Source organism: Eptesicus fuscus, chromosome 14, assembly GCF_027574615.1.
Source record: "Eptesicus fuscus isolate TK198812 chromosome 14, DD_ASM_mEF_20220401, whole genome shotgun sequence".
NCBI lineage: Eukaryota > Metazoa > Chordata > Mammalia > Chiroptera > Vespertilionidae > Eptesicus > Eptesicus fuscus.
This window is the reverse complement of record NC_072486.1, coordinates 44,659,962-44,673,399: the sequence shown is the minus strand read 5'-3', so window position 1 is coordinate 44,673,399 and position 13,438 is coordinate 44,659,962. Positions and strand designations below refer to the sequence as shown.

At 35.6% G+C, this 13,438-nt stretch overlaps 1 protein-coding gene across 2 annotated transcripts in view; it reads right to left on the bottom strand.

Annotated features, from left to right (window-relative positions):
• CDK13 (cyclin dependent kinase 13) overlaps window positions 1-13,438 on the bottom strand; it is a 117,171-nt gene that overhangs the window by 21,766 nt on the left and 81,967 nt on the right. For both annotated transcript variants that reach the window (XM_008150312.3, XM_008150316.3), the window contains exons 8-9: window positions 9,064-9,165; window positions 8,892-8,969 (exon numbers count right to left, since the gene is read on the bottom strand). In XM_008150312.3, coding sequence (XP_008148534.1) covers window positions 8,892-8,969; window positions 9,064-9,165 — 180 coding nt within the window. The remainder of the gene's footprint in view (window positions 1-8,891; window positions 8,970-9,063; window positions 9,166-13,438) is intronic.

Genomic DNA, 13,438 nt, shown 5'->3' with positions numbered 1-13,438 from the left:
GTGGGAGGGAATGGGATGACGTAAGATTTCATCACTGCACTACCAGGAACATCCCATAATTTAAAACTATGATTTATTGCTAGAATGTTACATTTAATATTTTCAGACTGAGGGTAACCAAAATTGAAACCACAGATAACGGGGACTACTGTAGTTTTTTGATTTGTATTTTAGTTGTTTACATGTACGTTTGTCTTACTAAATTATAATCTGGGAACCATGACCTTTAAACAATATACAGGTGGGAAAAGGAATAAGACAACTATGTTAATGGCAAAGAGAAGTACTCAGGCAAAAGCATGGAAGTAGTTAAATTTAGACATTTAGGAGGAAGACTAAGAAAATCAGTACAGGAGGAATTTAGAGCTCAGGGAGGTTTACCTGGGAGATAAACAGGTGCCACACAATTCAGTTTTAAGAGGCAGTTTGCCTAACTAAAGTTGACCCTTAAACAATACAGTTCTGCACAAGTCCACTTATATTATACACAGATCTTTTTCAATAAATGTATTTTATAATTTTAACATCTTTTCTCTAGCTTACTTTATTGTAAGAATACAGTATATATGTAACAAAATATTTATTAACTGACTTTCTGTTATTTGGCAAGGCTTCTTGTCAACAGTAGGCTATTAGTAGTTCAGTTTTGGGAGAGTCAAAGTTATACTCAGATTTGACTGCATCTGGGGTCGGTGCCCCAACTTCCCATGTTATTCAACTGTCAACTGCATAATGAAGACAAACTCTAGAACTGAATGTGTGATAATGATCAAATTGCATTGCATAAAATCTGTTTCTTCTTTCATAAAACAGAGATTCATTTTACTTAAGAGCTGTGAAGTTAAATGAGCTAGCATCCTGGCCCATTAACCTATACTAATAAAAGAGAAAGATGCAAACTAACCATACCTTCGCAATGCCCACCAGCAAATAAGGAGTATGCAAATTAACCCAACAAATATGGCGGGTTAATTTGAATACACAGGCGCTGAGTGGCCGGCCGGGGGCAGGGTGCTTGCATCATCACCATAGCGACGACGCAGGCGTTGCCCCAGTCGCAGTGAAGGCAGTGCCGGCAGCCAGGGGAAGGAAGGCCCATTCTTGCACGAATCTTCGTGCATCGGGCCTCAGTAGCCTTACAATAAATATCAGTTTCATTACCTCTTAGCTAAAGAGTTTCAATTATTTCATTATCTATGTGGTGGAAAATTACCTAAGTCTTAAAGTTATCAGTTGGTACCAGCATACAGGATGGAACAGACTTACTGAGGCATGGAAAGTTACTAGAAACTAGGGAAGCAGATAGGAATTGATAATAACTATATATTAGCAACATCTGTGCCTGATGATCAGCCAGCTATCCCAAAATCATTTACTGAAGATGTCTTAAAATGTATCATATGCTAAACCCCAAATATCTGAGGTCTAAATTTGGAATCTATTCTTATCTGATTTTTATATTCTGATGTCAATACTATATGACAGTTTTACATTTTTTATGAGGCTGACAGGACAAACCCCTCTACCTACCCATTCCTCTAATTAGTCCTCTCAGAATTTCCTTTCAGCTAAAATGTAGAATCAATACTGTCACACTCCAAAGTAAGAGCATCCTACTGGAATTCAGTTACTGCTCTGAATTTATAGATTAATTCAGAAAGTATTGCTATCCTTACAAAGCTTAATATTTCTATCACAAAAATATTAAACTTTATATTTCATTTTAATATATATTTCTTCAATTAGATCTTGTATATTTCTTTTTACAGGTGTGTGTTTTGTTTTTACTTTTTAAAAATTTGTTCCTATCCTTATTGTATTTTCCTAAGCAGTAAGTAGGAGTTTTACTGTAGGAAAAGCTTGAAATTTGACAAAAATTTTAGGCAGCCATCTGAGATCCTATGATCCCTAACAGTTTTAAGAGTTGTTTCTTTGAGGCTTTCTCGGTTAATACTAGTAACTAAAGTTGTATTACCTGTATTAATTGTATTAGTTGTATTAACTGTATTACCTGTAATCAGAATTCATCCATTTTTTTCGAATGAGTGTACCTCTTTATCATTATGGCATGTTACATTATATAGTAATTTCAAATCAGTGTTAGAATGATATTGATGCGCTACACAATACTGGGTAATTTTGTTTTGTTTCTGATTTTAATGGGAGTACTTTCATCGTTTACCACTGGGAAAGATGACGACTTTGGTTTGAAAATAATACATAATAAAGATAGTTACAGGTACACAGAAATTCACCCACATATCCTGTTAAGGAAGCATTTATTTATTCCTTTTTACTATGGGTTTTGTTTTTGTGGCTTTAAATATTTAAAGGATGCTTTAGTTTAATCAGTTTAATTTTTAGAAACCTTATAATCCTTATCTGCATTTCCTTCCCTAAGATTTCCTTAATACTTGATTATTCTTACATTCAGACAAGGAATACCACCTAGGCCTAATAAAAGTACTATTATTTTAGTAACATGCTGCATTCAACTTGTTAATTTGTCCTGCATCAATACTCATGTGAAATTGGTATATAACAGTTTTCAAAATTGAGGTTCAAAGACCCTTGGGTGTCCCTTAGACCCTTCAAGGGCCTGGCACTTTGAAGGTATTACTAAGACATTATGTGCCCTTTTCAATGTGTTGACTTTCTACTGATAGTACACAGCCAATAGTGGGTAAAACTACCAGAACCTTAACATGATTCAAGGCAATGACAGCAAACAAAGCAGTTAAGTACTCTTCACTACCACACAATCTAGGGACAAGGCAGAAGCCAGTTCCACTTATGAATGTACTTGTTGAAGCAGCAAAAAACATTAATGTGTTAAACCCTAATACTTTGAGGATACATCTTTTTAACATTCTCAGTAATGAAATAGAAAATACTCATAAAGCACTTCTACTGCACCACAAAATCTGATAGCTACCTTGAGAAGCACCTGAACAATTTTTTGAGTTGCAAGCTGAAGTAGCTGCTTTATTCATGGATCACCTTTTTTACCTGCAAAAACAACTAACTATGATCACTTAGGACTTGAGTATCTGTCAGACATTTTCTCAAATATGTTCAGAGTCAGCTTGTTACTTCAAGGAAGACAATTGCAATATTTACTGCCAATTATACAATTCGAGCTTTCAGGAGAAAAATCAGAATACTAGAAAGCTTATTTTCTACACCATGAAATTGACAGCTTCACAATAAATACCTACAGGCTCCTCTGCTGAGACCAGTGGTGATAATAAATAATATATAATGTTACACGTGGAAGAGATGCTCAATTCAGTGATACAATATTTTCCAAATGACCAAAACATAATTTACAAAATCATCAGAGTTGTAAAAGATCCATTCAGATGGCAAGAGAGAGACCAATAGATTCAATATATTAGAGTACAACGTATTCCTTCATTTGGTTTCAAATTGCACATTATAACTAACCTGTAAAAAAATTACCATTTATTTAGTGCAGTTTCAAAAAAGAATATGCACAAAGAGTTGAAAAGACTAATGAGAACAGTGTATCACAGACATGAGGATCCCAGATGTACTTACTAAGCCAAACAGTAAAAGATTTGTAAAAATATAAAAATGCTACTCATTTCACCAACATTTATTTCCATTTAGGAAATACGATTTTTTACAATTTTAGATGTTATTTTTAACCTATTATTTTTAAATGAATTAAAAGTATTTTTAATTCCTGATGTGGTAAATATCAATAAATACTACCAACATAAATAAAAGCTCCTGGGATCTTTCATAATTATTTAAAAGTGTAGATAAGTTTTGAGACCAAAAATGATTAAGAAGCACAAGTTTACGGAATTTGTTATGATTTACAAATGATATATATGCTTCATTTTTAAAAAATGGGAACTTTCCTTCTTTTCCTATATTCTGAAAAAAGCCAAAGCCTGTGCCTTTAATGTTTTTAAAATTTCACCTTGGTCACCATCTAGGCCTGAGGCTTTGGAGGGAAAGAGTAGTGGGGGGAATAGAGGAAGGTTGGATAGAGAGAAGCAGGATTCTTTTTATTCCAATCTATTTTCAATTTCTTCCAAGATTATGTCTTTTATTTCATAAGTAATGTACACTGTGTGATATATAAACAGTCTTTCGCTGGCAGCTAGAAGTCTTAGAGTTAAAAGAGTTGACTCTTGTGTAAAAATATTTTTGCCCTCATTCATCCCATTATGTCCTCACCTTTGCTTTTCACTCTCTTTTTCCATCACTTTTTTAAAACTTTATTTTAGAGAGGGGAAAAAGCGGGAGAGGGAGAGAGAGGGAGAAACATCGATTTGTTGTTTCACTTATTTATGCATTCACTGGTTGCTTCTTACATGTTCCCTGACCAGGGATGGACCCTGCAACCTTGGTGTATCAGGAGGACACTCTAACCAACTCAGCTATCTGGCCAGGGCTTGCCATCACTTTTTAACCCATGCTCTTCTATCACAAAACTTTTAGGATCTGCTTAAGATACTTTCTGGAACAAGGCAACATACAGACTACTTGCCTACTGTAGTACTATAAAGCTCTTTAAGACAGATTCTGATTAGTATTCCCACTCTTGATCAGTTTACACATTATTTTTATAATACAAACTCTAGACCTCATCATTGCTGAGGTGTGTTGTTTTTTTTGTAAGATGACAGAAATATCCCAGCATTTCTACAAATAAGATGAGGGGGAGGAGTATGTATTGGAAAACTTACATTTATTTAATTCTTATAGCCCTAAGCTTAAGTCCTAAGTTTTACTTGTGAAGAAACAAACATTACGGAACTTACCGTAAGTCACAAGTGTAGGAAGTAGCTGATGGTCATTAGAACTGAGGTCCGTAAGATTCCAAAGCCCACCCCTTTCAATATACTCTGCTGCCTCGTTCAAATCAGAGAGACTTGTTTCTTTTATCAGAAACTTCCATTTTCTCTTCATATTTTAAAAATGCTATAGAATCAAAGTTGAAGCATCTTTTTCTGTTTTAAATATGATATCTTACCAACAAAACAAAAACATTCTGAAATGTATAAACTGGATAGTAAAACAGATCCATGTTGAGATAAACAATTCCAGACTCTTGATGTGTTTGTTTTACCTAAATGGGATCAAATCAAACATAGACTTCTGGAAAACTGCTCTTTTCATGGAATTATGCTGCTTTTCCATGTTAGTATCTTCAGATCTACCATTTCCTTGTTAATTACTATACACTTTGCTGCTAAGCAGATGGACTGAGCTTTCTTTCTTTTCCCATGTGGTTCACACTAAGCTGAGTTAACATGCTCATAAATAACTCAACTACACTCATGCCTCAGGATTTTGATTATTTTGCTGTTGCCTCATTTCTTTCAGATCTCTGCTCAAATGATACCTTATGGGAGAGACATTCCCTTCTACCTACAACCACTACCTTCTACCATTTTCCATCTCCATTCACATATAATCACTTGATATATTTTATTGTTTATGTTTGTTGTCTTCAACTAGAAAGTAAAAGAAGCTGTGTGCCAGTTATGAGGCACTGAGGATATAGCCTTAACCCTCCGTTGTACCCTAAAAGAACCCATGAACTGGAACACAACCAGCAATCAATAAATACTGTTTAATTAATCTCCTAACTTGAAATGTCTTCTGTATTATAATGTAAGGTCCATATAAACTTGTTTTATTTCTGGACTTTGCATATAATCTTATTGATTTATCTATGTATCATGTGCCAATACAAAATAATCTTATTAGTTACTATAATTTTGTTTTAACATATGATATGCCAAATTTTCCTTCTTTTTGAGAATTTTCTTGGTTATTGCCATATTTATTTCTCCAGGATGAACATCAAAAATCAAACATCATTTCAAAATATGTTTCTTAAGTTCTCACTAGAACTACAACAATATAGAATGAATTATCATCTTTAAAAACAATTAAGTCTTCCTAGTCAAAAACAAGATATAGCTCTACAATAGTTATTCAATCTTCTTTATAGTTTTAAGCAGGACATTATAGTTTTCAATATTTCTGGAGAATATATGGTGGAGGTTTTTAAAAAATCATCTTTCCCACCATACTTCTAACTGGTGATTATTGGTTCATATTTTATAAAAGCTATTGTTTTTAATATGTATATATAACATATACTAGCACATTTTTGTGTACACACACACACACACACACACACACACACACTTTTCTTAACACTTCCCATTTTACCAAGCTTGTTATTTAAGATGATTCAGGTAATTCCTTTCTATGTTGCATGCATGCATATATGTGATGTTATCTATAATAATAAAAGCATAATATGCTAATTAGACCAGACAGCCAAAAGACCTTCCGGACAAATTTCATGCATCAGGCCTCTAGTCATACATAAATTATGACAATACTGCCTTCATTTTTCCACTACTATACCTCTTATTGGACCCCTTTCCTAATTCTATTAGGTAACTGGTTAGTACTTCTAAAACACAAATAATACTAGAAGACAACTTTTTATCATTCTTGTCTTTACTTCTAATATTTCACCACTAAATATTATTGAGGCTACTAATTTGTGATGCACATTTTTATCATGTTAAAGAAATATCTCTCTACACTTCCCCAGTTTAGCGAGTTTTTATTTCTAGAAAATGCCTATTCAACACCTATCAAGATAAACATATTATTTTACTTCTATTAAAATGTAGAGTTATAAGAACAGACTTCCTAAAACTGAAGCATCCTTGTATTCTTGAAGTGAACTTTACTTGACTTTCTGCAAGTTAATTTTCTAATGAAAAGCCTGACACTATTGACTAATATCTCCTTTTGAATTTTTGGACTAATATTCTATAGAAATTTTTCATGTTGTCTTTGTCAATTTGATGTTTGAATCACACTAACTTTGTATAAAGTTTTATTTCTTACATGGTACTGAGAACTGGTTAAAAGTTTAGATACTAAGGTAAAACTGTCTACATTTAAATTTTAATTTTGTCACCATTCTAGTTGTTTGACCCTGGACAAATTCTTTTATTTCTGTAAGGTCCATTTTTCTTAACTTAAAAAAAAGAAGACATAGGGTTGTTACAGAGCTCAACTGTGGCCAATTCAGGTGAAATTCTTAGAACAATGCTTGCATCATATGTGTGAACTTATTATTAAAATAGATGCCCTAGTATCCAATACAACCAGAACAAACAGTAACTGAAAAAAATGGTTAGAGGGAATCATTTAAAAAAAAAAAAAAAGATACACAGATACATAATTTAAACATTTTATTTTAACATAAAATTTATAATGAACATTTATTCTCCAATCTCCTGACATAGCCAAGGCTTTCTCTTTGCACAGAGGATTCACTGAATGGGATTCTACATTAGCTTTCTTGCACGAACCACATCCATACATAGCAAAAACAATCAGAGTGCCTTCTAAATTTTTATGACTTTTCTAATTTATATCTATTTGCCAAACTTTAAGTCCTTGCAAAGCACTGCATCTGTCTATATTTAATTAAATGACAAATATACAGTAATAAAAAGTTGGCATAAAAGAATGGAAACAACTGCCTCTTGGTCATCATACTCTTCAACTAGTGAGATAGTTAACAGAGTTACTAGCTGCAAAAATTCAGCTTCCCATGTTATCTAAGCTAGTATTATTTACAGAAGAAATGGAAAGTTATCTATTAATCTAACAAGTCTATTGAAGGAAAAATTCATAGTATATTGGTATCTATGTCTCATATCAATTTCTTTTCTAAAAGTTGTCATGCATATTTTGAAACACTATGCAAATCTTACAAGTTGTAAATTAATCCTATATAATAAAGGGGTAATATGCAAATTGACCCTAACAGCGGAACAACCAGTTGCTATGATGCACACTGACCACCAGGGGGCAGACACTCAATGCAGGAGCTGTCCCCTGGTGGTTAGTGCGATTCCACAGAAGGAGCACAACTCAGCCAGAAGCTGGCTCATGGCTGGCCAGCTCAGCGGTGGTGGCGGGAGCCTCTCCCACCTACGCAATAGCGCTAAGCCATTCGTCCGTCATTCACCAAGGGCTCCCGAGCTGCTAGAGGGATGTCTGACTGCCAGCTTAGGCCCGATCCCCTGGGGAGTGGGCCTAAGCCAGCAGGTGGACATTCCCAAGGGCTCCCGGACTGCGATAGGGCTTCCCCCCCATATACAATACTACAGGCCTGGTGAATTTTCATGCACCAGGCCTCTAGTACTGTATATGGGGGGGGGGGGGGGAAGGGGGAAGCTCTTCTTTAAAAAAATTATTTAAAATATTAAATGAAGAGAAAAGTGACTGATAATTACTTACAACCTAGGTGATAGGGTGGGCTCAAATCATGAAGACCCATGCTTCATGATGAATATATTTTGCTGTGTATACATACGTAGATACATATAAACATATATGCAAATGTATGTAAGAGTATTTCTTTGCAATATCCCAAAACATTAATTCTTCCATCCTGTCATACTTAATAAAAATGTATCTACCATTCATTTTCTCCTCCCTCATATTTACTTGGCCTATCCCAGTCTCATCTTTTCTACTTTAAGCCCTGTGATTTAACCTTTTGCACTCGGATGTCGAGTGTGACTCGACACGGTTAGCATTAGAATAAAGGAATCGAGAAAAAAGCAAGCAAGTGCAAAGGGTTAATCACACACACACAAAAAGATTTAGAGACTTTAAGATCCTTAATTTTACTAAATCAAGTATCCAAGTGCCTGCAATCTAGTTTCTCCGTCATTCAGCAGTCTTTAGAGCCTTTAAGAGAACCATGCTGTTCTCCTTCTGAAAACACATTCTGAAAGATTTTAAATATCCTACAGAGTATAACAACCTCCACTCAGCAAATATTACAATCATGAGCTTACCTTATTAATTCTAGTTGTGCAAGTTCCTGATTTGCTTGAAATATAGGTTTTTTAGTGAAGAGTTCACCAAGGATACATCTAATGGAAAAAAATACCCATCATTAGCAAATGATATGGATTTTACTTAACAAGGGTTTCAAGTAAATTAAACCAATCAATAAGCCTATCTTACCCACAGCTCCACACATCAATAGCCGGTGTATACCGTTCTTCTCCCAACAGCAGTTCAGGTGGACGGTACCATAAAGTGATGACCTTGTTAGTATATGGCCGACTAAAACAAAAAAAACACACCAACTCTTTAGATTTAGTATCTGTTAGAATAAGAGAAATTCTCCTAGAAAGTATTAGTTTGGCTGCTCAAAAAAAACCTAAAATCCTAACTAAAATCACTTTCATATGCTTACTAAATACAGACAGATAATGTATGATTATAAAATACATGAGAGCAACGTGATTAACTGAAAAATTCCCTTAATATATAAAAATAAAAATTGGCTGGATTTAATGGTAATGTGGCCAAAGAAAGGTCTTTTTATCAACTCCACTGTTCAGTACTGCTTTTCCTTTCTATAATAATGTTTAAAGAGATTAACTGGCTTAAAGGGAGTTGATTTTGACCAAACCTGGCAAATTACTAATATGCAGCAAGATCTAGTTTCAACTGGAACACCTAACAAAAGTTTTCAACTGGGCATATCTCTGGCAATCTTTCATTGGTTTCAATTCACTTTAGTATGTGAACAGAAAGTACAGAAATGTAGATTGTAGTAGCTGAGGTCTATGCTGCAAAGAATCACTAGCAACAGATATGATATTTTATCAGTTGATTCCTTTGTCACCTTCTAACGGAGAGGGCATATATATATACTGCTAACTCTTTATTTACCATAGAAGAGATTATCTAGTAAGTTGTAATAGGGACAAGTTTTATCACCACAGTACAAATTCTCTGGCAAAATGTTTTCAATCCTTAGAGAATGGTCATACTCTGATGATTTACATGACTAAAGAGGGTCTGAAGAAATTAGAGGTGGTTCTTTCACTGATCATTTTTAGGATATATACTTCAGGGCAGTGATGGCGAACCTATGACACATGTGTCATCACTGACACGCGTAGCCATTTTTGATGACACGCGGCCACTGAGGCGGCCGCATGCCGAGGATGAAACATTTGCTGCTCCTGAGGATGAAACATTTGTGAAATAATGTTTTTTTCCTCAAAGTGACACACTATCCGAGTTATGCTCAGTTTTTTGGCGAAGTTTGACACACCAAGCTCAAAAGGTTGCCCATCACTGCATCAGGGTGACCACTATGTGTTTAGATCAATTCTAAACCTCTTTCTGGATATCATCCAAATCACAAGAATGCCAAGGCCATCTTATAGGAAATGCCCCAGTAAGGCTGTATTCCACCTGAGGTTGGCTTAGCCTTGGACCAGTTTTGGGAACAGGAAAAGGAGTATCCTATATAATAAAAGCCTAATATGCTAAATGTCTGGTCGATGGATCGACTGTTCAACCAATTAAAGCGTAATATGCTAATGATATGCTAAGGTCGCTCAACTGCTCGCTATGATGTGCACTGACCACCAGGAGGCAGACGCTCCAACTGGTAGGTTAGCTTGCTGCTGGGGTCTAGTCGATCGGGACTGAGCGAGAAGGGCCAGACACACCATGGAGCCCTCCCGCAGTTCCTCCCTGGCTGGCCAACCTCCCACGTCCCTCCCCGACCCCCGATCGTGCACTGGTGGGATCCTTCAGCCTGGCCTGCACCCTCTCACAATCCAGGACCGCTCGGGGGATGTCGGAGAGCCGGTTTCAGCCTAATCCCGCAGGCCAGGCTGAGGGACCCCACTGGTGCAAATTCATGCACTGGGCCTCTAGTATAATTTATAAAGCAATTCCCTCTTGCTAACCATAGGTTTGAAGTTCCAGATAGCATAAGACCTCAGCAGCCTGCACCCAGCCAAATTTCTCCAAATAATTTAAACACTTGTGCTATATGCCATCAATCTGGGCATCACAGCATCATCACAGGCAGGACTATAGTAACAGTGTGCCAAAGCAGGAAAAAAGATTGACCTTGGTATAAATTATGAAAATAAGGAATATAGTATAAGAAGTATATGTTCAATAACAAATTAGAATTTGACTTTTCTAACATTATTAAAGTACTTTTTTAGTGATTTTTGTTTGTTTATCAGAATCACTTATTTTTCACTTAAGGACTTTTAAAATCTAGATACTAAATTTGTATCACACTACTCTAATTACTAGTAAGCTGGACTTAATCATTCTTTAAAAATATGTTTATCTCCATTATAAATTTGAAATTCCTTTCCTATTTTTCTCATTTAAATCCTATACCTCTTTCAAGGCACAGTGAAAGACCCATCTCCATAATGACTAATTTCTGTTTACAATAGATTAATTTTCACATTCTGAAATTTGTATCACACTAACTACTATATTAAACACTCTATTTTAGGTTTTTTACCTTCCCAAAGAGTCAAAAGACCCCAGAGAGCATTCTTTTTTTTTTTTTTAAATAATAATACATGCTCAATGTAGTCATTTTTAAAAAATATCTTTTTATCGATTTCAGAGAGGAAGGAAGAGGGAGAGAGAGATAGAAACATCAATGATGAGAGAGAATCATTGACTGGCTGCATCCTAGAGATCGAGCCCATAACCTGGGCATGTGCCCTTGGCTGAAATCGAACCTGGGACCTTTCAGTCCACATGCTGATGCTCTATCCACTGAACCAAATGAGCTAGGGCCCAGAGACCATTCTTTATTATGTACCCCACACACAAAGCCTGAACAATGCTGGCATAGGGTAGACACCTTAATGATTATGGGCCTGCAACTTTAGGTTACATACATGAATTAGCGAGCTGGGTGAAAGAACAACGTTTGTGAAAATTATGAAGACTAGTTTTCTAAAACATTTCAAGCGTCTGTAAGTATATGAAACCCATGCTCTTATTACTAAAGTGCACCTAGATATCTATAGTAAAGAAAATGTTTAAATTAATATAAATCTATCTGTAAATAGCTAATTTTTAAATCTTTTTATGTTTTAATGTTTTTATTGATTTTTAGAGAGAGAGGGAGAGGGAAACATCACTGTGAGAGATAAACATTGATCCGCTGCTTCCTGCATGCCCCCTACAGGGCATAGAGCCCACAAGCCAGGCAAGTGTCCTGACCAGGAACTGAACTGGCCTGGGATGACGTCCAACCAACTGAGCACACAGGTAAAGGCTTAAATGTTTTTTAAAAAAACATGTTGAAGTATGTGGAGAAATTACACACATAAAGGTTACTAAATCCTAATGAAAAAGAAGTTTAAATAATATTATTATTTTACATCTCCAGTTCTAGGCAACATTTAGAGCATAGTCATCTTTAGCAGTTTAAATTATGTTTTATTTATTTTTATTTTTTTTTTTTATTTTTATTTTTATTTTAATGAATCTTTATTGTTCAGATTACAATTGTTTCTCCTTTTTCCCCACATATCTACCCACCACCCAGTTCCTACCCCCCCCCTCTTCCCTTACCTCCCCCCGCCCCGCTGTCCTTATCCATAGGTGTATGATTTTTGTCCACTCTCTTCCCATACTCCCCACACAGACACCCCTTTCCCCCTGAGCATTATCAATCCACTCCCATTCTATGCCTGATTCTATTAAGTTCACCAGTTTATTCTGTTCCTCAGATTTTTAATTCACTTGACTTTTAGATTCACTTGTTGATAGATATGTATTTGTTGTTCATAATTTTTATCTTTCTTCTTCTTTTTCCTCTTTTTAAAGAATACCTTTCAGCATTTCATATAATGCTGGTTTGGCGGTGATGAACTCCTTTAGCTTTTTCTTATCTGTGAAGCTCTTTATCTGCCCTTCAATTCTGAATGATAGCTTTGCTGGGTAGAGTAGTCTTGGTTGTAGGTTCCTGCTATTCATCACTTTGAATATTTCTTGCCACTCCCGTCTGGCCTGCATGGTTTCTGTTGAGAAATTAGCTGATAATCGTATGGGAGCTCCCTTGTAGGTAACTAACTGTTTTTCTCTTGCTGCTTGTAAGATTCTCTCTTTGTCTTTTGCTCTTGGCATTTTAATTATGATATGTCTTGGTGTGGTCCTCTTTGGATTCCTTTTGTTTGGGGTTCTGTGTGCTTCCTGGACTTGTAAGTCTATTTCTTTCATCAGGTGGGGGAAGTTTTCGTTCATTATTTCTTCAAATAGGTTTTCAGCATCTTGCTCTCTCTCTTCTTCTGGTACCCCCATAATTCTGATGTTGGTTCGCTTGAAGTTGTCCCAGAGGCTTCTTACACTATCTTCAACTTTCTGAATTCTCTTCTCTTCATGCTTCTCTGGAAGAGTGTCCTTGGCCTCTTTGTATTCCAAATCTTTGAGTTGATTCTTGCAATCCTCTAGTCTGCTTTTGGGTCTCTGTATAATATTTTTTATCTCAGTCAGTGTATGTTTAATTTCTAGTTGGTCCTCATTGAATTTATCGGCCTTTTCAGGA